Below are 24742 nucleotides of genomic sequence, written 5' to 3'. Positions count from 1 at the left end.
AGCAGGAAGGTCACAAGAGTCATCATGAAACAGACCAAAGGGGACGCAGCTCGTATACATTGAACCATGTTACAGGTGCAAACAACAAATAATAGGGGGGCTGAGCCGAGATTAAATCTCCTCTGCTGCTTCAGTCTCTCCTGCTACATTGAAGTGTGGACTGGGATAAAGCTCTTCTCTCTCTAAGCTCCAGTCCTAGCCCCTTTTTCTCCCCAGGAGCTTTCTGCTACTTCAGGCCAAAGCAGAACCTGGGAAGTTTTCCATAAGGAAAACTGTGGGCCAGAGCCTGAAAGGCTTTATGGGTACACAAAGACATCCTTCCCTCTCTCACGCATCCTGAACCCTTTTCTCAGCGTCACACGGGAAGTGGTGACAAAGATCAGCTGTGGATTAAGCACAAACTCATTTTTTGCTTTGATGGTATCTCAATAAGAGTACTTAAAAGACTGCAGTTTATATTTTTATAGTTGAGTAAGCACTTAAGACATAAAACGGTAATGTAATTACAGATACATGGAGCAGCTCTAATGCGTGATGTAAATGAATGTATGTTGGTTTAACAGATATTTCCACATTAGTTTGTATCAGCACACTCTCTGAAACTAATACATCCAAAGCTTTACAGGAACAAAGCCACACTAGGATATCAAAGTTATCTTACAAAGGAATAAAAGTATAAGATAAAGGTCATTACAGAACTGGTACGCACTGATTTGCCTTTATCATCCATACGAGTGTGTCCAGACATAAAGAAGGGATAATAGAAGCTGAAAAAGAGACTGTATACCTGGAGAAAGCCAGCAGTCAGGGAATGTAGCTAATTTTTACATTTTTAAATTTAATTTTACTTAGGACTGAGCAGCATTTTTTCTGTTGATATTGTTGCAAATCAGCACTTCATGCTTAAGTGAACCACTAGCAGCATGTTCTCCCCTGACATCTGGGAAATAAGAATAACCCATGACAAGGCAGGCACTGCCAGTGGAAGACATGAATGCCTTAACTGAGTTCTGATGCATGAAACTCAGCTTCAAGTGTATTCGTATTTCATCCCTACGTTTCTGATTCTGTAAAACCTCTAACACGTTTTGAGCCAGAGCCAAAATATTCAGATGAGAAACGCTAACAACTTGTCGAGATATCAAGAAAACAAAATACTTTTCTTAATGAAATATGTGAATACTCAAAGAAACCCAAACCACATTGTGGTATGCCTTTATGTTTCTTGCACTTTTGATGTGAATATAATTAAGTTCTGCATATCTCAATTTGCTGCTGGAGAATTAAGACTAATCTGTAACTCTTATAAGTTGTCATAGTTCCTCTGAAATCAGTGGATGTTTTGACAATTTACACCATGTGAGGAACTGCTCTGTGTATCTAATAAGACACTGCTGTTTAATTACAGGGAGGTTCATAAGGAGTCTCCACAGCTCAAGAAAAAGCTGGTTCTTCAAGGAATAGTCATTTTTTTGTTCTTTTAAGCTCATTATGAACTTCAGTGTCAAAAGCCATCTTTCTTTCAGTAAAGACCATAAATGTGTCTTTAGCTGAAAGAAATGGTACTATGCATTGCAGTCGATTTTGAAGCATGGCCTTGGTGCTGCGAGAGGGTTTTTGAGAGAAGTAGGGAGTGCCTATTCCAGTGTCATCAGAGCACGGAAATAACAGGGGGGAGACTGGGGTCAGCCACACACAACAGAAGCTCAACATAAGAGCAACAGAACACCAATCCAGATATTCCAGTGAAAAGTTTCAGATAGCCTAGAAGAGTGAACCAGGGGGATACCGCATATTTACACACTAATTTCTGAAGGGATTTGCTTGCTCTGCATCATATTTAGGAACATGGTTAAGTGGTAGGTTTGGCAGTGCTGGGTTAATAGTCGGACTTCATAATCTTAAAGGTCTTTTCCAACCTAAATGGTTCTAGGAGTCTCTGTTTCCAACCACAGAACTGCAGAATTGGGTTTTCCACATCTGGGGATGTGAAGATGAATACTTTAAAAATGTGTACAGACATTGTAGTGATAGGTGTGTAAGCCACAAGAAAACTTGGACAGAACACAGCAACACTTACTTTCACAAAACCAGCAAAGCAACAGCAACAAACAACCACCTAAACAAACCCCACCAAAACTCCAACCACCATCAAAGCCACAGTTCTAAAACCAGAAAGTCATGTTTCAGAAAGGTAATACTAGTTTTGGGCAAAGTAATGGTAGGTTTCATTTATGGGTTTCGAGCTACCAAAATAAGTAGAATAAGCTGTTGCGATTGCCTACCTATACAGGGAGGAAATAAACCACATGAGGATTAACAGGTACAGAATTTTCACCAGCTAATGCAAAATTTGTGCTGCAGGTTAAGAGCCAGAAAAATCCTTTGGCAAGTATTTCAGCGTAAATGTGCTGCCTTATTAATACAGTATTTTATTACTAGAATTTATCTTCTTCTCTTGCTTCTCTCCACCCATACTTAATTTCTGTTTCTTGCTGTCCTGTTTTCTTTGATGTCTATTTTTCCCTAAAGCAGAGCTTCAGAATTATATCATGATCAGAAGGACATTCTAGGTAACTTGGGTGCATTTGTGACCGAGCTGGAAGAGTTCAGTTCTCTCTACTACCCAAAGGAGAGGGAAGTGAAAATTCAGACTGTACTCTTTTTTCCCAAGGGTTGGTGTGCTCTTTCTGTTACACAGAGTTGGAGCCGTTCTGCCAACTGATTCCCACACATTTCTCATGAGGGCAGACCCTGGCACAGTGACTCTCCTGATCCTGCACTTAAAATGAATCACCAGCAGAGCAAACAGCTATGGAGGCAGCATGGATCCACAGCCCTGCTCCTTCATGTTGAATTCATCCAGCGTGGTAGGGCTTAAGCCAAGGATTTCACTTCAAAGAGTGACTTTAGCATCTGAATTAAAACACACTCTCAACAGTTTGTGCAACCACTTGGCTGCTGGCTCACCCAGGTGGCTTCCAAGGGGCAGAGCGCTGCTCCCGCCACATCTGGAGCAGCACAGCTGTCCTGCAGCCAAACCCTCCTGCTCGCAGGCGCCTCTCCAGTGCTCCAAGTGCAGCCAGGCGCCAAGGATAGGAGTACAAAGAGCAACAAACAACTGGACTTCTTCTTTTCATACCATCAGATTAGCAATAGGAAGTTCTGGCAATTTTTGGACAAGCTGCGCCAGAAGTTTTCCTTGTGTTGGGAAGAAACTCTCTAACTCAATTTGGCTTTTTTAGTTTATAGCCTGACTGAAGCTCTGATGTTCACACAGGATGCAAGGAGGCACCTGCCCATCACCCAGCTGCAGTGGGATCCACACACCCAACATTCACAAGAGTCTTTGGAAAATAAATCCCAAATCCAGAGCTGGCCATAGGTGCAAGGCATTTTTAAAAGATCTCCCAACAAGAGCTTTGTAATTAGGAATTGCCGGAAATTACTCAGACATACTTTGAATTTTAATTTTCCCTCAGTTTCTAATTTAGCCAGAAGGAATCAATTAGTCCCCAGTTAGGAATCTCTACCATCTTTGAAACTTGGATGTTCACAGAGAGCAAATAGCTCTTCATGTAGAAGGTCCCAGCTGAAGGATGTAAGTGGTGAACTGCATGGAACACCATTTATTTACACTGTTTTGGAAACACGAAAGGTTGAGCTGACCCTCCTATGATTCAAATCTGAGTTTACAGCGTCATTCATCATCTCAGAATGGGTTTGTTCCAGTCTCCTTGAACAAAACTATTTTCTCCTCACATTTGCTGCACAGAATTGGCTGAATTTCAATTCCAAGGTGTATTGTACAAAGAACGGTTTTGGAGTGAAAGATGTCAAACTGGCAAAAATTGAAAACTAGATTGAAATGAAATCTAATTCTTTTAATATAGAAAGTGTTTAGTTTTGCCTCTGTAATATAATTTAAAGTCACATAGCAATCGTGTTTCTTGGCTATGGAGGTAGGTTTCGTCTCTAGCTGGATGAAATAAAGGATTTTAATAAGAAATTATGCAACGAATAAGTGGAACTTGTGTCACATACAGCAAGAAAATACTTTTCACCTCTGAGCACCGAATATTTGCTGGTGCCAGGGAGATCATTTGTAACAAACTTGCTGGGTGACCCCTGCTTGGTTTTGGTCGTGCGCTGAAACCCACCTTTTATTGTAGCAGGTAATCTTATCAATGACCTAACAAGAGTAGGGACCAAAAAGTCTTCCAGTGCTGTGATTCTGTTGAGCCTCCTTTAGCATCTGGAAGTGGTGAGGGGTGATGAGGGGGGACTGGGAGCACGAGCATCCTCCTGTCAGAAAAATGAGTCTTTCAACTTTTCCTTTCTCCTAGGCTTTCCGCTGCAGAGTCCAGGTGTAAAATCAGGAGCTGGAAGTGGCACTTCCCTCCCGCATTTTGGGCGGGCAGGAGGGGAGGTGGTCCAGCCGCACAATGACAGATTATGCAAATCCTCGCGGAGCATGGAATCAATCAGGGCGGTGGGAGAGGAATGCAGCTCATCTCCGAATTAGCCTCCGCCGTGGCTTCCTCGCGAAGCGTCCCCCGCCTCGGCCGGAATGACATCAGAGCAGCTCCGAGTCCTTGAAAGTCTGCGGGTTGATTAGCGGGAGGAATCGGCCGCTTCTGCCAATCACAGCCCCGCGAAGCCGCCTCGCTACTCCGGGAGATCCGCGGGAGAGGGTGGCTGACTCCGGTACACGGGAGCGCGGCGCGGCGCCGGCGGCAGGACCGCGAGCAGCTGCTCTTTGGGCGATTCAATAGTTCTCGCAGCCTTTCTGCTGGAGCCTGGCGGCTCCCCGGCGTAATCCCCGTGTCCAAGAAGGACGCTGCATTTTGAACGGTGTGCTGAGCAGAGGTTTGAATCATTCCAGCTGGCTGCTCGCTCTGAAAAGGACAGGCTGGGTATAAATGAGATGTGACTGTGCCGGTAGAGTTCAGTGGCTGGGGCCGGAGCAAGAGGAGCCTTCCTGGGATGCTGCTCAGACAGCTGCTGGCAATTGAAAACTCTCCTTAGTTTACCTGGAGCCCTATGAAGAGCTTTGAATAGCAGATGTCTCTTTGCTGCACACTAGGAAGAGAAATCCTTCTCTAGGTAAGCTATTGTTCAGCTTCTGAACCTCTTCTTCTGGGTATACATTCATACAGCCACATAGACAGTGCCTGTACTCAGGGCAGGTATAAATATCCACCAAGTGTGGATATTTTTGAGTGTGTCAAATGATCTGCCTGGAACCTATGCATAGTAAGTACTTCCGAAAGCTGCCTAGAGGCTGGCATTCCAAGGATTATTCGGAAGTTTGAGATAGTCTTTGCCACATTTGCATGCAAGTGCCCCCATGTAAAGGGATGTGCACCCTCCGATGGAAACAGCTGTCTGCCTAAATATGTGAAAGACCACAGAAGGTAGAGCATGGGAAGTTATGTGAGGGGGAAAGGAGGATACAGTTGCTTCTTCAGTCTACTCCACATCCTTTGCTTTTATTTGCTACCGTCTAGCAAAGTTCAGCAGAACTACTGTACTAAAATGATATGGTGGAAGCTTTCCATGGAGATATATTAAATATGCACTATTTAAAGTAAGAGTAACTGTACTGTGAGGAAGCCAAAACCTACAGATCTGCTCTCTTCCAGCAGTTTGATAGCAAACAACATCTGTCAGCAACATTTTTTTTTAAACAGCATGATCATCCATAGAGTGGAAGCAAGGATTGTTAGAGGTAGTAAGAGGTAAATGAAGAAATCAGTGTGTGCTCTTCAGATCCTACAGAGCCGGAGTCTCCAGCAGCAGCCCAGCATTTTTATCCTACAGCTGGCACAGAGGCTCCAAGTCACTGCTGCTGGGAATGAACACTCACAGGAAAATGCTTAGAGGTGAAGAAGTCTCTTCCTACAAGCACTGCACTGTTGTAACCACACATGCCTACGAAACCCCACACTCATGAAGTTCCCTTTTCCCCAGAGAATTTATCAGGCCATTTTTTACTAACTTCTGCAGCTCTCATTCACATTGCTTGAAGCCTCCCTCCCTCCCTCCATGTGAATAAATGCTGCAGAATCTGGCCTACCCCCTGTAGCAAGTTACTCTACCTTTCCTAGCTTCGAATGTTATCAGAGAACAAGATAAAAAGAGAAGTAACTCATTTTCACCCCATTTCTTCAGTAGTTTTAATCGTGATCCTCCTGCCATAAATGTTCAGCCTGTGGAAGGACAGCAGGATCTCCTTGCTCATAAAGTTTCAATAGTTGGCAACGTTTCCAGGTGCTCCCATCTTGCCCCATCCTGTCTGTACACTTTCCCCATGCACATTTTCCCCTCCACCAAGCTGCACTGTCTGACTTGCTTTCGGAAATGCTGCTCTAAAGGAGGGGCTGGGGGTGGGGTGTGAACTGCCAAGTTGCATTTCACTAAGAAAATTCTTGACTTCGAGTTTTCTCCTGAATCTTATCAATTCAGATAATATGATCTGCTCAATTGGGTTAGATGTTCCTAATGACATTGCTCTGTGCAGAAGTTTAAGACTGTTTATTAGGTTTTGTGCCATTTCCCCAGAACTTGGCCGGGTTTTTTTGATTCATAATAGATGCCTAATGTCTGAAAGCCTCAGAATTGAAAGCAGGAGTATCTTAATGTCTTGTTGACACCACTCTCTTCTGTGAGGCCGGAGAAGTGCTCCTCTAACTTGCATTGTTTCAGAGTGAATCAAATTCAAAGGGTTGCAGTTAAGCAGAGAGTAGGATGCTTCAGTGACTGACCACTTACACACACACACATATATATATACCCCCACATATAAATCCCTTTCAGCCTGAACACCCTGTTAACTCACACCATCAAGTTCTGGAAGTCCTATGAAACATTATGGGTGTTAAGGGGTTGTGATACCTGTTCTATCACTCTTTGTAATGGCCGTGATCAGACTTAGCACCATGCAGGGATCACGAGCTGCTCTAGAGTTCAACTATCATATTCAGTATGAGTGGGATAAAAATATGCTAATAGTAAAGATGGGGTTTTTTAAGGTTTGCAGTCCAGGAATTATCCCAGCAGTATAATGAGATACTTCAAGGAAAATGTGGCCATATATTGCAGACCCATGGCAATACTGAGCACAGAAAATGCTGATGAGTTACTATTAGTTGTGACTATGAGCTTTCAGTTAGATAAAAAAAAATTGCATGTAACTATATGTCCCCAGAAAAAGATTCCTCATTTTTCTACAAGCAATAAAGGCAAGCATATAATGAACTTAAAAAAAAAAAAAAAAAAAAAATTTGTTCCAAATCATTCTAATTTAGCCCACGAACAATTTTGCTTTGATTGCCTCTATGACCACAGGGCTGGCTGAGCTTCAGCTGCATGCAAACACTGCTGTTTGCTTCCATCAAGTGTTTGGCCTTGCAAAGCTTCCATAATCAGAGAATCTAAGAACAGTTTGGGTTGGGAGGGACCTTAAAAAGTATCTAATTCCAACCCTTTTTCTGCAGCTTTATAGGTGCATCCAGAAACTGCTTTCCGTACCCACAAAATTGGCTTTTCTGAACAAATCAACCCCTGGGCTAAGAGCAGCAAAGCATTGCAAGCTAGGGCCTGGATGGCTGAAGGAAACCTGGAATTGTGCAGAAAGCTGGACTTTGCCTGGGGAGTCATTTCAGGAACAGGGCACTGAGCTTAAGATGAGCCAAGGGCTCTCCACGCTTTTCAAGGTGAGGGGAGCCTAGGTTGAAACCATTTCCAAGTGCTAAGGAGTACAGTGTGAGGTGGCAATTACCAGATCCCTTGTTCTCAGGCCTGGGATGCAGTTGAGGACCATTAGAGCAGGTTGAGGGGCTGGACTCTCAGGGAGAAGGAGGGTCTCTGTGTTGGAAACTGGGTGGAGTGTCAAAGAGTCCTGTCTCCCATTTTGAGACAGCCTGAAGAATGCCCATGTCACAGCAACAAGTCTCTTTCTCCCATTGAGATGTTAAAGCAAGGCCCCTCATGAAGGTAAGCCACCCAGAAGAGTGCTAGATAGAAATTCAGAATCAATTCTCCATCTGTGTCAACATGTAAATTAGGAAAATGGAGCTATTAAAAGCGTCGGGTGCTGGAAGAAAATGAAAATCATACACGTCAATCCCAAACATTTATTACAACTACTGTCAGGAATAATTACAATGGAATCGGAATTTCTTCTGAAATTAACAGTTGCCATAGAAAAGTAATAATATTTTACCTAAACAGCGCTGCCACCAGAATTACACGGCAACAGCACACCAGTGTAGAGACCATGTCGGTATTTGATGAGGAAAACACATTGGCACCAGAAGCCATGGATGGCCATTTAAACTCAATTCTGAAAGGAACAGAGATGTATTTAAACCTATTTCCTTCCCTCTGGCTACAGAAGGGGTCACAACTGCTCTCCCCAAGTGGAGGCAGAGGGAAAAAATTCATCTTCCATCCCCGTCTGCAAGGGTGGGTTTACAGAGCCAGAGCAAATACAGAAGTAGAAGCCAAGGTAGGGTGGGTTTCCTTCAAGAGGAAGGAAGCAAAAATGAAGGGATTCCCTCTTTTTCCTTAGAAGCTGCTGAAATAAGAACTGTCCTTGGCTTACTTAGCCTGGCCAAGGGAGATCAGGCTGATGCCCCCCACAGCTACAGACTTTTACTAATGGCTGGGTTTTCATCCCCCATGTGTAAATATCATTACCAGACACAAACAGCAGAGAGAATAATGTGGACGGGCTCTTCCCTGAGCAGAGCTCTGCACGAAACCTCCCCTCCTGAAGGGCTGTCCACAGCTACTTATTCCAGCCCGCTCTCTGCCAGGCTCCAGTGAAGGGATTGCATTTAGCTTTTAGTGTATAAATAAGTGTTCTGATAAATAATTAATAGTAGCTGCTGGCCGTAAAAGAGGCGGCTGCTTGGAAAGTTAAAACAGTCTGTCATGAAATATGCACCCACCTCTGTGTTCTACTTTCAGGGGATGTTTTAGCCAACATCTTGTCCTTTTGCATGGGACCATATTGTGCAAAGAGGAGGCCAGAGCTCAAGTTCCAGACCCTCAGGGTATTCTTGAATTTTTTCTCTCTCACTGGGATATAGACGGCCCCCTAAACCCCCAGAGGGGAGGGTAGGCGGTCAGTGATTCACAGAGAAGTTTCTGGAAAGGAGAGGAAAGTGCAGTGTTCTAGGCTTCTGGGTAAGATACAGAAATTAGACTTACTGATCACATTTGATTTTAAAGCCCTCATAGCTTCTTGGGTTTTTTTAGTTTAAACCAAAGCAGGGCCATCTGCTGGACTGCCTGCACTCTACCCACCTAAATAGCTGGAATAACTACAGGGCATTTTTATTTATTACTACTGTCTAGACTGTATTTGGATTGCAATTTTAAATGGCTTCACTATTCTACCCCCATACAGTCATGGGGTTTAGGGTGGAACTGTGCCTCAGCAGCCTGGTGAATGAATCACCTGCAGAAGGGCATGGTACTATTATTTGTACCTGAAAAATCACAGTTAAAGAGAATTTGGTGATATGCAATGCCCACATGGCAAGCAAAGTGAGCCATGCATGCCTCAAAACACCTGACAGATTCCCATCAGACTAATTTTCAATCAGCCTTGGAGCAAGCTCCATGTGCCTGCATCAGTCATTCTGCATACTCAGATTTTTAACTGAAGGACCTCCTAAAAGGCTTTCTTCTCCATGGAAAAAAATATTTGTGTTCAGGCAGAAAATTAAGTCTCTATGTATATGTTATCTAAAACTGAGCTTTATGGATTACAACATACGGTGTCAAATGATGAGACATAATTTTGTAAGCCCCTTCCATAACCCAGAAAGCCAGGCTGGATTTTCTCTTCCACAGTACACTCTGGAGATTCTTACTGAAAACCAAGTAGAGTTATGCACTCAGCCCCCAGGAGAGGACAGGAATGTAAAGGCAATTCCAGCCTGATTCAGGGGCAGTATGTTCAGAAAGACTGACAACCATTTGGATTTTTTTTATTCCACACTCTACCCCTTCAACAATAAGTTAATGCCTCAGTAGTTCAATAAACAGAGATTTTTCACGAAAGCAAGAGGTTAATCAAAGCCTCTCTATTCCATCACAGAGCTCTAATGGTATTAGTTCTAGTTCCAGTCTCTGAGCTCAGCGTGACTCAACAAAAAATCCCCTGAATTCCCAAGTAGGACTGTTATCCTACTAGTGGCATTTCCAAATTGAACTTTATCTAGATAAAACAAAGCATAGATCTTTCAAAAGGAAACATTTGTTTATATTTTGAACCAAGAGCAAAACAGTATCTATAGGTCACAGATGACACACCAGAAATCTCTAAAGAGATCTTTCATTTGGCTGACAAAGTGGCTTCTCTCAGAGAAACCCCATAAAACAGTGGCAGAAATAAACACAAAGGAATTTAACCAGGGTACAAAGAATAAGAAGAAAAAGGAAGCGAGCACAGCAAACACATTTGCCTGCACATGAAAGTATGAATTTTGCACTAGCTTTCCCAAAAGCATGCTTTGCAATATCCATGCTATACACATCTGAACCAAACATGAATCACCTTAGAACATTTTACAGCTAATGCCCATGTAAAGGTAGAAAAGACTAATATTCCCTCAACAAAGACAGGAAAAATGAAATGCTGAAAAAAATCAGTGGCCTCCAGAGAGCCAAACATGATGGTGGCAGAGACAGAAATCAAAGATTCTACTCCCTGCCTTATCTTCTCACCGTAAAGCATTTTTTCTCTTGATAGACAAACAGCATCCCTCCAGTCATTTCAAGGTAAGAATTTGAATTTGTGTTAATAATCTCGCATAAAACTTCCTCTGGCTTGTCTGCAATACTTAAATACATTAAAATGAAAGTCTCTTAGGTATTGTAGTATTTTTGTTACATGACCAAATTTCTCTGTCTAGATTAGTTTTACTGACAGCAGCAATATGTGCAGCCATAACTGGTCCCCACAAAAAGCTCATCTTGCCTGTAAAGAACTGGTACTAAGACTCAAAATTTTCTTAAAGAACTGCCTAGAACCTAGTCTAGACCTAAGACTAGGAACAGACAGGAGAAGTATTATAAACTTCCTGCTCCCGAACTGCCATGCAATAAAAGCAGTGATAAATGCAAGTATTTATGAGCAAGGTGAAAGCGACTGAATTTTCCCCTTTAGAAGCTGTTTGAAAGTCCAAGAAGCGCACACAAAAAAAAGAGGAGGCACACGTGGAGGGTCACCCTGGCTTCACTCACTCCTTGCTTCACTTCGCTTGAAAGCCACTACTTGCCAAGCCCTGCCAGGCTGTCACCAGCACTGGTGGCTTGGATGGTGCTCCAGCCCACACATCTGCTCTGACCAGAAATTGGTGGGACCAAACTCTGTATATTCTCCCTCTTTTTCTTCCAAATCCTCTCAAAGATAACAAAACCCTTCAGGCAGTGAGGACAAAGATGGGGAAATGGGACTCCAGCAGAAATTACTTAAAGAATAAATAAAGGGAAGCCATTATAATGAGAATTTAATGTATACAGAGCTTGGAAACTCTGTCTGACTGGCTGGAACCGGGCTTGAGCAAACTCAGAATAAACCTCTGTTTAAATTTCATGTGGCAAACGTGCTGTACTAAAGATTTAAGTACAAAGTCTTTGTTATCTGGGTTTAAATAGACTTCCTGTGCAGTAGCAATAGATCATTACTATGTGACAGCAGTAGTCCCTCTGAAATAAGTTAGCGGCCTCCTTTTAATTCCTAGCACAGATGTGACCACATCTGACTTTCTCACAAATAGTCCCTGTGACAGGATACAGACGGCACAAAACATGTTATTCAGTGAAATATATTGGCAGTGGTATAAGAGTGGACACATTTTAATTATCTCACATGGTGGCAAACCTTTTTAGCTCCCAGAAATGCAATAGGACAACAGAAAGCGTGGGAAACAATTAAAAGAATTGTTAACAATTTAAAGAATCTACTAAAAAGAAGCATAGTGACCAAATAGTTTAGCTTCTAACAGGCTATCCCAGAGCCTAGGGCTGTATCTCTTTTTTTGTGTAAGAAACCTCCAAAAAGTTTTAATAATCATCCACTAAATCTGTAATCCTTGGTAAATTTTCAAAATCAATACAGAAAATCTGCAGTTATTTGGTTGCTAATAGAACTACAAAAATGGGTTTTAGCAATTTTTTTTTAATGGCTTAGCTTGTCTATCCAATCAAACCGCATGTACAGAGCTTGGCTACTACATTGATTGACTTTAAGGAGTCCTACTTAGGGAGCCATTCTATTGCACAAATGTTGTCTCTCAGCTGAGTTCACAACACAAATCATTCTATTGGAACTGGAAAGCTAATTGACAGCCGTATGAAAGTGGAAAACAGTACCAGAATAGAGGGACTGTAATAAAACATCTGATACAGCATCTCACAAAAGTTTTATTTGAAGAGTTAAATGAATTCAAATTGGCTTCCATTGAAGCATTAAACTATGAATTGAAAAGTGATGAAGAGCCATTAACCAAGCGAGAGCAGGAGATTTGTTGCATCAAGTCAGGGGGAATGTTTTGTAGGCTGCCTCAGAACACTGTGTAAAGCCTGCTTTTATTCCCCACCTTCATTCACAAGGACTGGGGCACTGATAGCGTGGTAATTTCACCTGCACTCTCCATTAATCCCATCGGGAAAGCAAAGCAAGGACTCAGTCCTGCAGGTCACACACATCCCTGATCGCAGGCCCAACTCCCTGCCATGACCTTTTGGCTCTGTCCTCATGGCCTTGGCAGTAAGCTGCTGACCTTCAGATCATCTCTCAACACCTTCTTTTCAGCCTTTTACTTTAATACACGTGCCATGAGGGTTGTGAACATCTGCTGAAGGGCATTACGCAAGAGCAAGGGGCTGCTGCTCCCAGCTCAGCCATGGGTCCCCAAGTGACCTTGGGAAAGTCAGGCTTGTACCCATTAATGCTATTTAGCTTTTTGAATTTTTGGTGAGTTACTGGTGAAAAGTGGTAGATCTTAATACCATCACTCGTGCTAGATGGACACATTTATTAGAAACTGCATTAAGAAGGTACTTTAAAAATTATATTAAGTCTGGCCACAGAATTTAAGGTATTTTGCCTGATGACACCAAAATATTATATATATGGTGATAATTTTGGTATCACCACACAACATCTGGAGCTGCTCAGAGGGTGAGCGCGGTCACTAACACCTACCTGTTGTGATGGTGACAAGAGCCACTGTGTCAAGAAACAAGAAATACTTACATAGATTCTCTCTTGCATGGCTCTCATCAGGCCATACCTAAATTACTGATTTCCAGGAGCTTCCATGCCTGACACTCCAGAGAAACCACCAGTCAGCAATTTCTGAGGAGCTATTACAACTACTCGTTATGTTCAGAAGTACTGATGCGTTAGAGATCCATAAATTGTGCCATTTGGAGGAAGCCTCAGTGAAATACCCCAGATGGATATTTAGGGGGTTTTCTGGGTGGTCCAAATGACCGTGGGACTGTTGGAAGTTAATGGGTCGGAAGAAGGAAGCATTGAGGCTGAACATCAGGCAACACTCAGCAGAAGTGTGGTCTGGTTAAGTCTTAAAGCACATTTCTGCTAGGAGCTAAGCAACATGAAGTGTCACATGTGGGCTGGGGAACCAAAGGATGTGCATATGCATAGGTGTACACTTGTGTGAGAATATTCCGGTGTGTAAAACTCATCTCCAAATCACCCTCCGGCCACTGCTCCATGAGGGAGCCTTTTCACCAGTTCCTGAAATCATCTGGAAAAGTTTAAAGCCAAAGAGAAACAGAAGTCAGCAGGGTCAAACAGCTCCCTTCCAAGTATTGTTTCACGCTAAAATCACACCAGCTTTCATCAAATGCACAAGTTGAAGTATTTCAAACTCTTTGCTTTATATTCATTGATTATCGACTTCACCCTCTGGCATCATTTAGCTTTCTGAAATCACACAAGATTACATGTGCACTATAGACTTGATCAAATGGCTGAAAATACCGAAAAATTGGGGATTAATTTACACATGATTAGTCATTGAAAAGAAACAAAAGAGGTGAAAGTGCTGAGCAGCCTTTCCACTCAGAAATTATAAAATAGAAGTCAGAAGGTCTGCAATAGCCTTTATCAGCTGAGAGGCTGGCCTTATCCTAGGTAAAGAGTTTTCTAACACCTTGTGATGAGCTATGAGAAGCTGGTACCAACATCTCAAGCAAAGCCACATTTACAAACACAAAGCACATTGCAGCTTTGTTAAGTTTGGAAAAGAAAAAACCAGTTACTTTCAAAGAGGATCTAAGTTTTGTGAGCTCAGTCCAAAAATCTCCTGGAAACTTTTGTGAGAGTGAGAAAAGAAAAGTGCTCTTTTTTCTTTCTGCAGTGAATAGAAACGCTGAATTTTTGCTAATGGTCACCAGGAGTCATTTATCACTCAAATCAGTTTGCTTGTTTCTGTAATGAATGAGGAGTCACATGCAAGGAGCAGCAAGGCAGGTACCATGATTCATTGGGCTGCTAGTAAATGACAGGAGTCATACAAGCTTAGAAAGGAAAGAAAAGAGGAAAGGCTTTACATTAGGTTTTTAGCCTAAAGGGGAGTTATATATATAGACAATAAAGACATTCTGACTTCTGATTTATTCTGGAGTAAGGAAGGGAAAGCTCTGTCCTGCCTCCAGGTGAATTACTCCCAGCAGTGCACTCTGGTGCAGACAGGAGATTAGCAATGGCCACACTGCTGGGGAACAACGAGGGTCCTGCTCCTCTGCTCGGCACTGTCAGCACTGGCACGCTCTGAACTCGCTGCAGACGTGAAGTCCATTAGCTCCATCCTCAGGGTGAATGAACACATCTGATGGCTTAATAGCAATACTTCTACTTTCCATAAGCTGAAGTAGCTCAGAGACCCTTTGCCTACCTATGATCAGAGGTAAGAGGAGCTCCCCAAGCCCACACACCAAGTCTGCCTGTTCAGGCACCCCCTTCTGGGGGAAGCTGTGCCCGTGGGAGCTGGCCCACGAGGGAGCCAGCTTTAATTCCTGATGCACAGTTAACACATGGCATTAATAAGGGGCTGTTTCTCTTCGCTGTCGTGCTATCAGTTTTAAATAGTCAAGTCTTAATCTCCCAATCAATCATCTTCAAAATCAGCACACTTTAGTCATCAATCAAATGCATTTCTGCGGGCAAGCAGGAAGTGTTATTTAGCAAGGAGGCAGCAATTTTTAAACCTCCATTTTTCTTCAGCTGCCTGAATTAAAGAAAAATTAAGAGTCCCTGCAGATGTCTCTGACATCACAACAGAGTTGTACTGCAGAGTTCTGCTCTTGCGGGGGAAAGGCCCCACGTTGAGTAAACCAGCTGAACAGACCAGCTCTGGAAGAAAGTAACCTTGATTCCTTGACCAAATGTGCCCAACTTTGGGCTTTACCCCCTTGAAGTCAGTGAATGCTCAGCAGTGACCACAGGAACACAGGACCCTCAAACACCGGTTTCCAAAATGAAACTCCATTAGTAACACTAATTATGAAATATGGCCTATTTCCATGTTTTTCAAATTAATCTAGCACAGGAACTCTCCGAAGATAGTTGAATTTTGGAGGGAATATAAAGCTCTTGAACTTTAAGGGGGAGAGTTTCAAAGGCACAAATGGCACTTAACTTCCAATTATGCCTTGGAAAAAGTCCCACTAATGGCTAATATAGCTGATTTACTTTCATAACCTTTAATTACTTCACACCATTCTTTTTTTTACTGAACAGTATAATCAGTTCAACAGAGCAGTTCAAACACAATGTGCAGACTAAAAAAGATCTGCTCCAATGCTGGGTTTCCTTATGCAAGTTTAAATTCTTTACCAATTCAGTATATTTAGAGATCGCAATAAGTGGGCATACTTGCATTTGGTTATAACATCTGCATACAACAGATAGTAGTTAGCATTAAATCTGATAATTAGTATTTTATCTGGATCAGATTTTACCAGTGTTATTTGGAGGAAATAGTTAGGGATGAAGACCATAGTTTCGTTTTGGCTGGTATAAAGTATGGGGATTCTCCTATTTTAATAATACAAGCTATAATGTCCGTGAAGTTTACTGTTTTGACAGCTTGCTATACCGGTACCCAGGACATCCAGCAAGACCAAACACTGAGGGGGAAATATGCAATTTTAGATCTCCTCACATGCTATTCCCTTGTGCCACAGGTGGAGGCTGAAACATTGGCTAAGCAATCCAGGGTGATCTAGAGGCACATTTCTTAGAGCAGAAGTCCTGGGTTTTATTTAATTTTAAACATAAGAGTCTTAATTAAGGTGTTTTACGTTCCCTGGGGATTTTCGATGCCTTCTGGCGGGAGCGTGGCCGCAGGCAGGGCTGTGTGCTGGGGAGCGCGGGGAGAGCAGGTGCTGCCTCGCAAAAGCAAGAAGCGATTGCCCTCTAGTGCCCAAAGCAAGCCGAGGCTGCACAGTCCGAGGAAGGGAAGTTCAAGATTTTTCCAAGTTACGTGCCTGTCTCGTGCTGACCGAGCAAGCCTTTTGCAATCAGCTGTTTGGGGGGGACACATCACCCAACCCTGAAGGCTGCCCCTCCCGCGGAGAGCAGGAGTCCTGATCTGATAAGCCCTCGGAGTCGGGCTGAGTGACTCATCAATGTCACCCAAACTCCAACACCGGCTCGCAGAGGATGCATCACTTGATCCAGTGTTATCTTTTGAGGAAATCTTAATTGGAGGTTTAATAAGAAGTGAAATCCCAGCAAGCAGACAACGGCAGAACAAGGGAAGCACCAAAGCAGGGCAAGTACTCTTAAGATTATCAGGATGACTTCCATTTCCTAATGATAGCTGTGATTTCTTTTGTATTTCTTCTCTCGCACATAAGAAACGAGTAAATGCAGAAGAGGTTTATTATTACTATTTCTGTCCCCACTTCGTTCCCCTCTTGGCCAGTTGTGTGACACAGCAGGGTCACTGATGGAATAGCCCACAATCCAGGGGTATCCATCTCCTAGCAAGCTTCCAGCTGAGGAAGGTAAATCAGATAAGAGCTTGAACCTGGCAGAGCCACAAATGGCCTCAGAAACAGCTCCCTCTCTCTAAATGCTTCTTACAAGCATTTTCCAATTTTAGGTGCAAAGCTTAAGATGAATGAATAGTTTGCAGAACAAAAGTCAAAAGTGCAATCTGAGTTAATGGAGGAGGACACATGAACTGATAAGTATCTGCCTGGAAAAAGCATTTCTTCCCTGCAGTTCCAAAATCATTCATTGTTTACTGTCTCGCATTGTTCCAATAGACAAACAATATAAATAATTCAGAAAGATGTTAATTCCTACTTAAATCCATAGAGCAGCACAGGCTATTTATTTAGTTACCTTTAACTGCCTCTGAATCATACGGTTTACTGTTACCAATGGCAATTTTTCACCAATTTAGGCAGACCTGCCAGGAATTGCACAAGGGCTTCAGAGCAATGAGGTTTAAGCAGCTCGTACTTCATCCATACAGGGCCAGACCAGAGGCCCAGTGCTTTAGCTGGAGGTGTCATGGACCAGCACATGCACCAACTTGCCCACCTAGCACTAAAACAGCTCCCTTGAGGTACTTTTTCTGCTACATAGCACCTCCCATTGATCCCTGATGGAGGCAGAGCCATGCAGAGCTGCAGCCTGCAGCTGTAGCAGCCTGCTCATTCACTTGGAATGTCCCCATAGAATCTTGATAGTTCCTAAAATGGACCATGAAGTACTGATTGCTCTGAGTGCAGAATGGAAAAGGGAAAGAAAGCCCTACAAATCTTTCCTCAAACTCCTGTCCTGTCTTTCACTTTGCTCACATTAGTTTCCCAGTCCAACACAGAATTTATCACTTACGCAATTTGAATTTGACATGGAATGTGGTCCCATATTTTACAAAGATTCACTTCGTCCTAATTTTGCCCCTACAATCTTCCATTGCTCCCATTTGCAATAGCAACAATGCATGTTAGATGAGAAATGCTGATAAGTAGATGCACATCCTCAAAAAGCTATGTTCAGACTTCATTTCTGTACGCTAAGAACATGGGGGAGCTGTTTAATGCAGCTTACCTTAATGCACCGAGAAAGCAAGTGACACTGAGTGCTCCTCGAACTACTCAGAAACTTCCCTCTTTACTAAGATTACCAGTATCAATCACCGGCCTTATTAACGTGTGTTTTTAATTGCGTTATGGATTTTGTTTTACTTACTCTTCTTTTACTTCTTGTTGCAGATAATGTTAAGAGTCCTCTTCATTGATTATTGGCAGCTGCTGCGTTCTGAGAAAACCTCTTTCAATTTATCTTTCCGGATCCTTTGACTTCCCACTCCAACAGCTTTACAACCTCCCCGACAGCTTCATAAATGCACTGCAATGGTCACATGAACATCTTGGAAGGGGAACCTCCGCAACTCCTCGTTCCTATGGCACTGTAGGAAGAGCACCCGGAAAAGTGGCAAGTCCAGCAGGAGCTGGAAGCCCTGCAAAAGATGAATCTCATCGGGAAGCTACGCAGAAGCTTCCGAACTCTGGTCATTCTCCTGGCCACCTTCTGCTTGGCAAGTATTGTCATCTCTGCCTATTTCCTCTACACTGGCTACAAGCAGGAAATGGCCCTTGTGGAAACCACTGGACAAGCAGAGTGCGAGGACCTCAAACTTCTGCCCTACAGGTCTGCGGAGCTGAGAACACCGAAGCCAATTGATCCCTCTAGAACTGATCCCACTGTGCTCCTGTTTGTGGAAAGCCAGTACTCCCAGCTGGGGCAAGACATCATAGCCATCCTTGAGTCCAGCAAGTTTCAGTACCACATGGTCATTGCACCAGCTAAGGGGGACATTCCCCCTCTCACAGACAATGGGAGAGGGAAGTACACCATTGTTATATATGAGAATATTTTAAAGTACGTGTCCATGGACTCATGGAATAGAGAGCTTCTGGAAAAATACTGTGTGGAATACAGTGTTAGCATAATTGGTTTTCATAAAGCCAACGAGAACAGCTCCCCGAGTGTCAGAATGAAAGGGTTGCCATTACAGCTGTACAACAACGTGGCCCTCAGAGACTGCGTGGTAAACCCTCAGTCGCCCCTGCTGCGCATCACCAAAGCGCCCAGGGTGGAGAAGGGCCCCCTGCCTGGCGAGGACTGGACAGTGTTCCAGTTTAACCATTCCACCTACCAGCCCGTGCTTCTGACTGAGCTGCAGCCCGCCAGGCCCACCCCCGCCACCCTGCCGAGGGCTGCTCTCTATGCAACCGTCATCCAAGACTTGGGCCTGCATGACGGCATCCAGAGAGTCCTCTTTGGAAACAACCTGACCTTCTGGCTCCACAAGCTCATCTTTATCGATGCCATCTCTTTCCTGTCGGGAAAGAAGCTCACGCTCTCCTTGGAGCGCTACATTCTCGTGGACATAGACGACATCTTTGTCGGGAAGGAGGGGACAAGGATGAACGTCAACGACGTGAAGGTAAGCGAGAACTGGGGGATACCATCCCAGACACGTGTATGTGCAAATGGGTGTTTAAAAAGAGACAAAGCTTGTAAAAGCTGAAAAGCTCCTTTTCCTAGTAAAGGCTGAAAGTACACAAGTGCAGGCAGCAGATACATAAACCACAACCTGAGATTAAAAGCCATTTTGCCCACGTACATACAGAGATGCACATATGACTGTGTATATGTAGGGGCGTACACATGTATGTTGCACATATATATGTATATATAAAAAATACCTTTTAGAAGCCTTTTCCATATTATTTCTCTCACTATTCCTGTGAAGTAGACAGAACAATACAAGATGGTTGCCTTTTTAAACCTCAGCATCACTGAATTTAAAAAGAACAAAAAGAGCAAAAGGAAAAAAAAGAGCCTGAAGATGTTACAGCCCCGATGTGACTTCTACGAGTTAGCAGGATAATTTTCATTACCAGACTAGTAGGTAAGCATTTAAAGTTACCAGTGACAGGGTGGAACCACAGCATTCACTCGAGCAAGTGACATAACCATCTGATAGAGTGAAAGGCCCACTGACTACTCACTGGGGGCTCTTCTACCCTTATTTTCCTGATCTGTACTATCCAGGGACACCATTAAATTTTTTCAGAGTAATTTTCAAAGATGTGTGCAACTTGGAAAGAATAGACAGAACTCAACAGCATGACAGTTATTTCTTGTCATTTTCCACATGTGGGAATCATAGTCAGAGATTAATTGAATCCCTAAGCATGCAATATCACATTATCCAGCCCTTTATTCTGGAGGGTTTTTCCTGTAAATACCCAATGCTTTCAAGAACAATAAGCAAGCCTTTTGTTTTTAAAGGCAGATTTCTATTTAATTTCTAAACCCTTATTTCCATTCCTACAATTTCTATATTCATTTGCCTCCTCATCCAGACCACTGAGGTATCCAAATACCCAGCAAAAGCAGTAGTCTCACATACAATTGAAACAATTTTGCACATCAGAACACCTGGGGTAATTCTATTAGCCAAACCAAGCGTATGAATGCTCATCAGGGCTGATTCTGAGCACCAGGCACTCCAAGCGCCTGGTGTCTTTGAGATCTCAGCACTGTGCACAAGCTCAGTGATCAAGTGCTCTCTCTCTGGAAATATATGGGAAAATGCTCCGAGAAAGGGCTTGTACACAAGAGGAAATTAACTCAAAAGGCAATTGTGAAACAAGTTTTTCAGCAATAGCTTCCCGCCTGCGCATTTTTGAGAGCATCCTTCTGACGTGGTTTGCTCCACTAAGGAAGCCTGTTACTAGTCCGCAGCAGTTCAAGAGCCCCCATCACCAGCAGAGGACTGTCCACACAGAGACATTTGGAGATTCAGAGCAGAGTTCTCACCAGCATCATCTCATCATGCAGGAAAAAAACCCAAGTCACCTCCATTATTATCCAACGTTGCTAGGCAAACCTTTCCACCTGTGCTTGGCACAGCAGCCAACAACATTGCTAGGCAAACCTTTCCACCTGTGCTTGGCACAGCAGCCATGCTTCCATGCTTGTTATAGGAGACACAGCAGAAAACTCCACATCCAGGGGCTACAGTAGGAGCTGGATGCTGTTAAAAGCATTCAGCATTATTTTTGTGTGCTGCACACATTTATCCATCTGAAAACCAACCAGTCCACGCTGCTCAATATCTAGGCAATAGCAAGGAAAAACATCTGCTAGGATTGAGACCTTGTTAATTTTTTTTTTTTCAAGCGATGCATGGTAAGCCTTCTTTTATTCATTATGCCTGAGCCAGGGTAGGAAGGGAAACTTTCATTCTTCCCACATTTCTCTAGGGCCAAATTAGCAGCCCGCTTTCATCACAAAAACACGAACAGCGCCACTCACAGGACAAATCCCCTCCTCACCTCACACAAGAAATCATGCCACAAACTAACCACGGGGAGAAATCGTCTGCAGGCACAGGCTCAGAACCAACCTTCCCCTCAAGCTCTCTTTCGGGGACAACAAAAAGTTTATCTCCCTTTTCAGGTGAATGTTTCACACATAAATCCACCCTGCAAGTTGAACACCCATAGATACTTTGTCCTCAGCATCATGGATTTCATTTTGAACCAGTTACCCAGCACGGATTTGTTCCTCAGGGTATTTCACAAACGCTTGCTACACAAATCAGTCCGTTCCTACGGCCTGGACATTCCCAGAATACAGTAACCCACAGAACAGAATCCTGCTAATGAACATAGCACCGAAAGCAGAGTGCACTTTGGTTAGTTTACAGAAAAGGATAATTACAGCCAGTTAGAGAACGATCTCCCAAGTCACTGGGGGAAAGAGGCAATTAAGAACCAGCGGACCTGGCTTCACCCCATATGGCAGAGAAGCTCTGCTTGAGAGGCAAAAGTAACACCTACTCAGGAGGTTGGTATTTCAGTGATGGCAAAGCATTGCCCTGCCTTTGGGAGGAGTGGCTGTGGTTGCTCATAGACGGTTCACTTTGCAGAGATACAGGGACTCTCTGCTAGGCTCTCCAAAGGTGCCATACACACCCAAATCCCTTGGGAATGCTTTAGTACCCAGCGAGTCTTCTGGTAACAATATTAGCATGTAACAATAATATACCGAGTAAACCAATGCCTGTGTAATTACTTCTGCAACCCAAATGTTTTTGTTCCCTCACAAAGCTGTTTCTCAATTAGGTGCTACAGGGATATATACAGTTTTATAAAGGGTGGCATCAGCTACAGAAACAGAGATTAGAGAACAGGGTTATTATGGGCTCTGTTTACCACGGAAGATCTCCTAGTCCCTGGTGTTAGAAGAGTTGTGCAAGGTCATGTCTGGCTAAGTAATTAACAGGAACTGAGCAGAGCCACAGAAAGCTGTTTTTCCAAGCTTTGTCGAGATCTATCTTGAGCCTAGCAAGCCTCTGCAAATGAATTTCTCCCTTTCCTGCCTGCCAATATATTATCTCAGTGCTTGATTTTAGAGGGCAAAAGAATTCATCAGTTCATTTGCAGAAACAGTGAATTTGTGTACTTATAAATGATACTGGTTCCCAGCCACCCAAGTCCAGTATCACTGACATCAGTGATTTGGCAAAAAACTCCTGGAAATGTCTTGTTATGCTGTGTCTGGGAGTGCCATACAGAAAAAATACAAAGCTTTCACCTTTAGAGTTTGCTTTTAACTGAGCACAGAGAGGGCTGCATTATCCAAACAAGGAGTAAGAACTTGCTGAAGTATTTCTATTTTTTCTGTTGCCATAGTATGAGCTAGTACAATATTTACTCACCCAGGAAGAGCTCCACACAGCCACCAGGGCTTCTCCGTCACCTTTCACAAATACACGTTCTATTGTTAACTCAAAAGCCCTGCAAGAGCACAGTGCAAGCTAGGGCATTTACTCTTTAATAAATAAAAGAAATAAAAAAGCCCTCCAAATAAAGCAAAAGGCATTAGCCTTTCACTTTCTACCCTCCTTTTAGCTCTAGAATTTAGGCTGCAACACATGTTCTGGGTGGACTCGGGAACAACTTGCTTCGCTCTCTTCCCCCACTCTCTTTGCTGGAGCGGATAAGATTATCAAGGACAAATTGCTTGTCCCAGCACCACCATTTCCCACAGCCCCTTTCTCTAAAAGTTGCATTTTCCCTTTCAGTAGTCCCTCTAATTGTCACTATAGGGGTGGGAGCATCCTTGGGCTTTCTGAGCTACTCTAAAACGATGGAGCTGTGCTTGGCCATGTCCTTTGTTGTGTTACTGCTGACTGCAGGCCTTCCTTCTCCTTGCAGCCTGTCTGCGTTCCCCTCTGAGCTCCAGCCCACTTCCTTCAGTGAAAATAACAATCACATTAGTCGCTGACATCTCCTCACTGCCACAGTCTGCACTTTGTCTTTGACCTTCGCCATCATTAAAATGCCTGGAACATGTAAAGCCTGTGATTTCTGGCTCATTTTAGTGTTTTAAAGCCAAGAATTCACGTTGGAGCTGCATCTTTCCTGGTGATTCCAAATTAAAAAGTACTGGCACAGCAGGAAGCTGAGCTCAACCACTCAATCTCTCCAGCACAGGATTATCCCTGAATTTTGTGCAAGGACAACTGCTTTCAGGTGGAACAACTGGAAATGTCTGGGCCATATCGCCAGGCATGGCAGAATGGTCAGTCCTGAAATAAAACAGTCACCATGATACCCTTTTAATAATAATAAGCCCCTGCCAGGAAAGTAACCACACCCATGGCCAGTCTAGGGAGAAGCTGAGTCCAGGAGATGTGTGAGCACAGGAATCCAGAGGAGACAGCCAAGCATTAGTCACTACAGGCTGGGTGACACTTCTGTCACCTTCTAAAGCACTTGAGAGTGACAGTGAAGAACGCAATGAAGTGGAGTTCTGGAGCTCCCACTTTTGGATGGTCTTGAAGTCTTTAAAAATGAATTTAAAGAGCAGCTGAGAGGCATTACATGAAAACTGTAATAATCTTTTTAAAAATGGGAGTGCCTGCTCCATTCTGCTTCATCAGAGATGACAGTTCATTCAATATTTGCCTTGTTCGGGTCTCTTGACTCACCCAGTTCTTAGTAATTTGAGTGTTGAATACTGCTCAAGTGCCTTGTCAAGACACATCAGACAAAATGTTTCGTACTTATTTTGTTTCAATAGGGCCTGTTCTTTCATTCAGAATTTCTGTACCAATGTAGTTAAAAACCACAATTCCCTTGCCACCAACAAAACATGTATTCTTCTCCTTGGCAACCTGATGGATTGACTGTCTGTCTGAGTACCCTCCCTGAATTACAATAGATTTGGGGTTCTCTTGTCTGCCAGGTTCCCACTGAAGATTAGGTGGTCTTAACAGTGTTTTATACAGTCTTGCCAGAAAACAGATTCTGGTGGCTCAAATTTTCTACCTCTTGAATTTATTAAACAGTTATGTCCCAAGCAAGATCTTCCTGAATGTTTGAAAACTAACTCACATTTAAAAATATAGAAATGGCAGGTTTTTCAGGTCAAATTCAGAGATTTCTAGTGCTCACACATCCTGCGCCAAGCACCACTGACTTGTGACACGTTCTTCTTCTACACTTGCACTAATTTTCTGGACTTGTACTTATTTCTTGAATCCTTTCTCCAAAATAATTCTCAAGTCATAGGTTGCGTCATACTGGAGTATATTTCCAGGATACACGTGGTACTCTATTTAATTTAGCTTCACTTAGGGAATCC

The 24742-nt window shown here is 43.2% G+C and overlaps 1 protein-coding gene across 1 annotated transcript in view; it reads left to right on the top strand.

Annotated features, from left to right (window-relative positions):
- The first annotated feature begins 4339 nt into the window (after positions 1 to 4339).
- Positions 4340 to 24742, top strand: part of LOC103613200 (N-deacetylase and N-sulfotransferase 4) — a 67187-nt gene continuing 46784 nt past the window's right edge. The window contains exons 1-2 of the mRNA XM_008630947.2: positions 4340 to 5106; positions 18286 to 19523. Of these exons, the coding sequence (XP_008629169.1) occupies positions 18543 to 19523 (981 nt within the window). The 5' untranslated portion in view covers positions 4340 to 5106; positions 18286 to 18542. The remainder of the gene's footprint in view (positions 5107 to 18285; positions 19524 to 24742) is intronic.

This window comes from Corvus brachyrhynchos, unplaced genomic scaffold (assembly GCF_000691975.1).
Source record: "Corvus brachyrhynchos isolate BGI_N302 unplaced genomic scaffold, ASM69197v1 scaffold1333, whole genome shotgun sequence".
NCBI classification, from domain to species: Eukaryota; Metazoa; Chordata; class Aves; order Passeriformes; family Corvidae; genus Corvus; species Corvus brachyrhynchos.
This window is presented reverse-complemented; position numbering and strand designations above follow the sequence as displayed.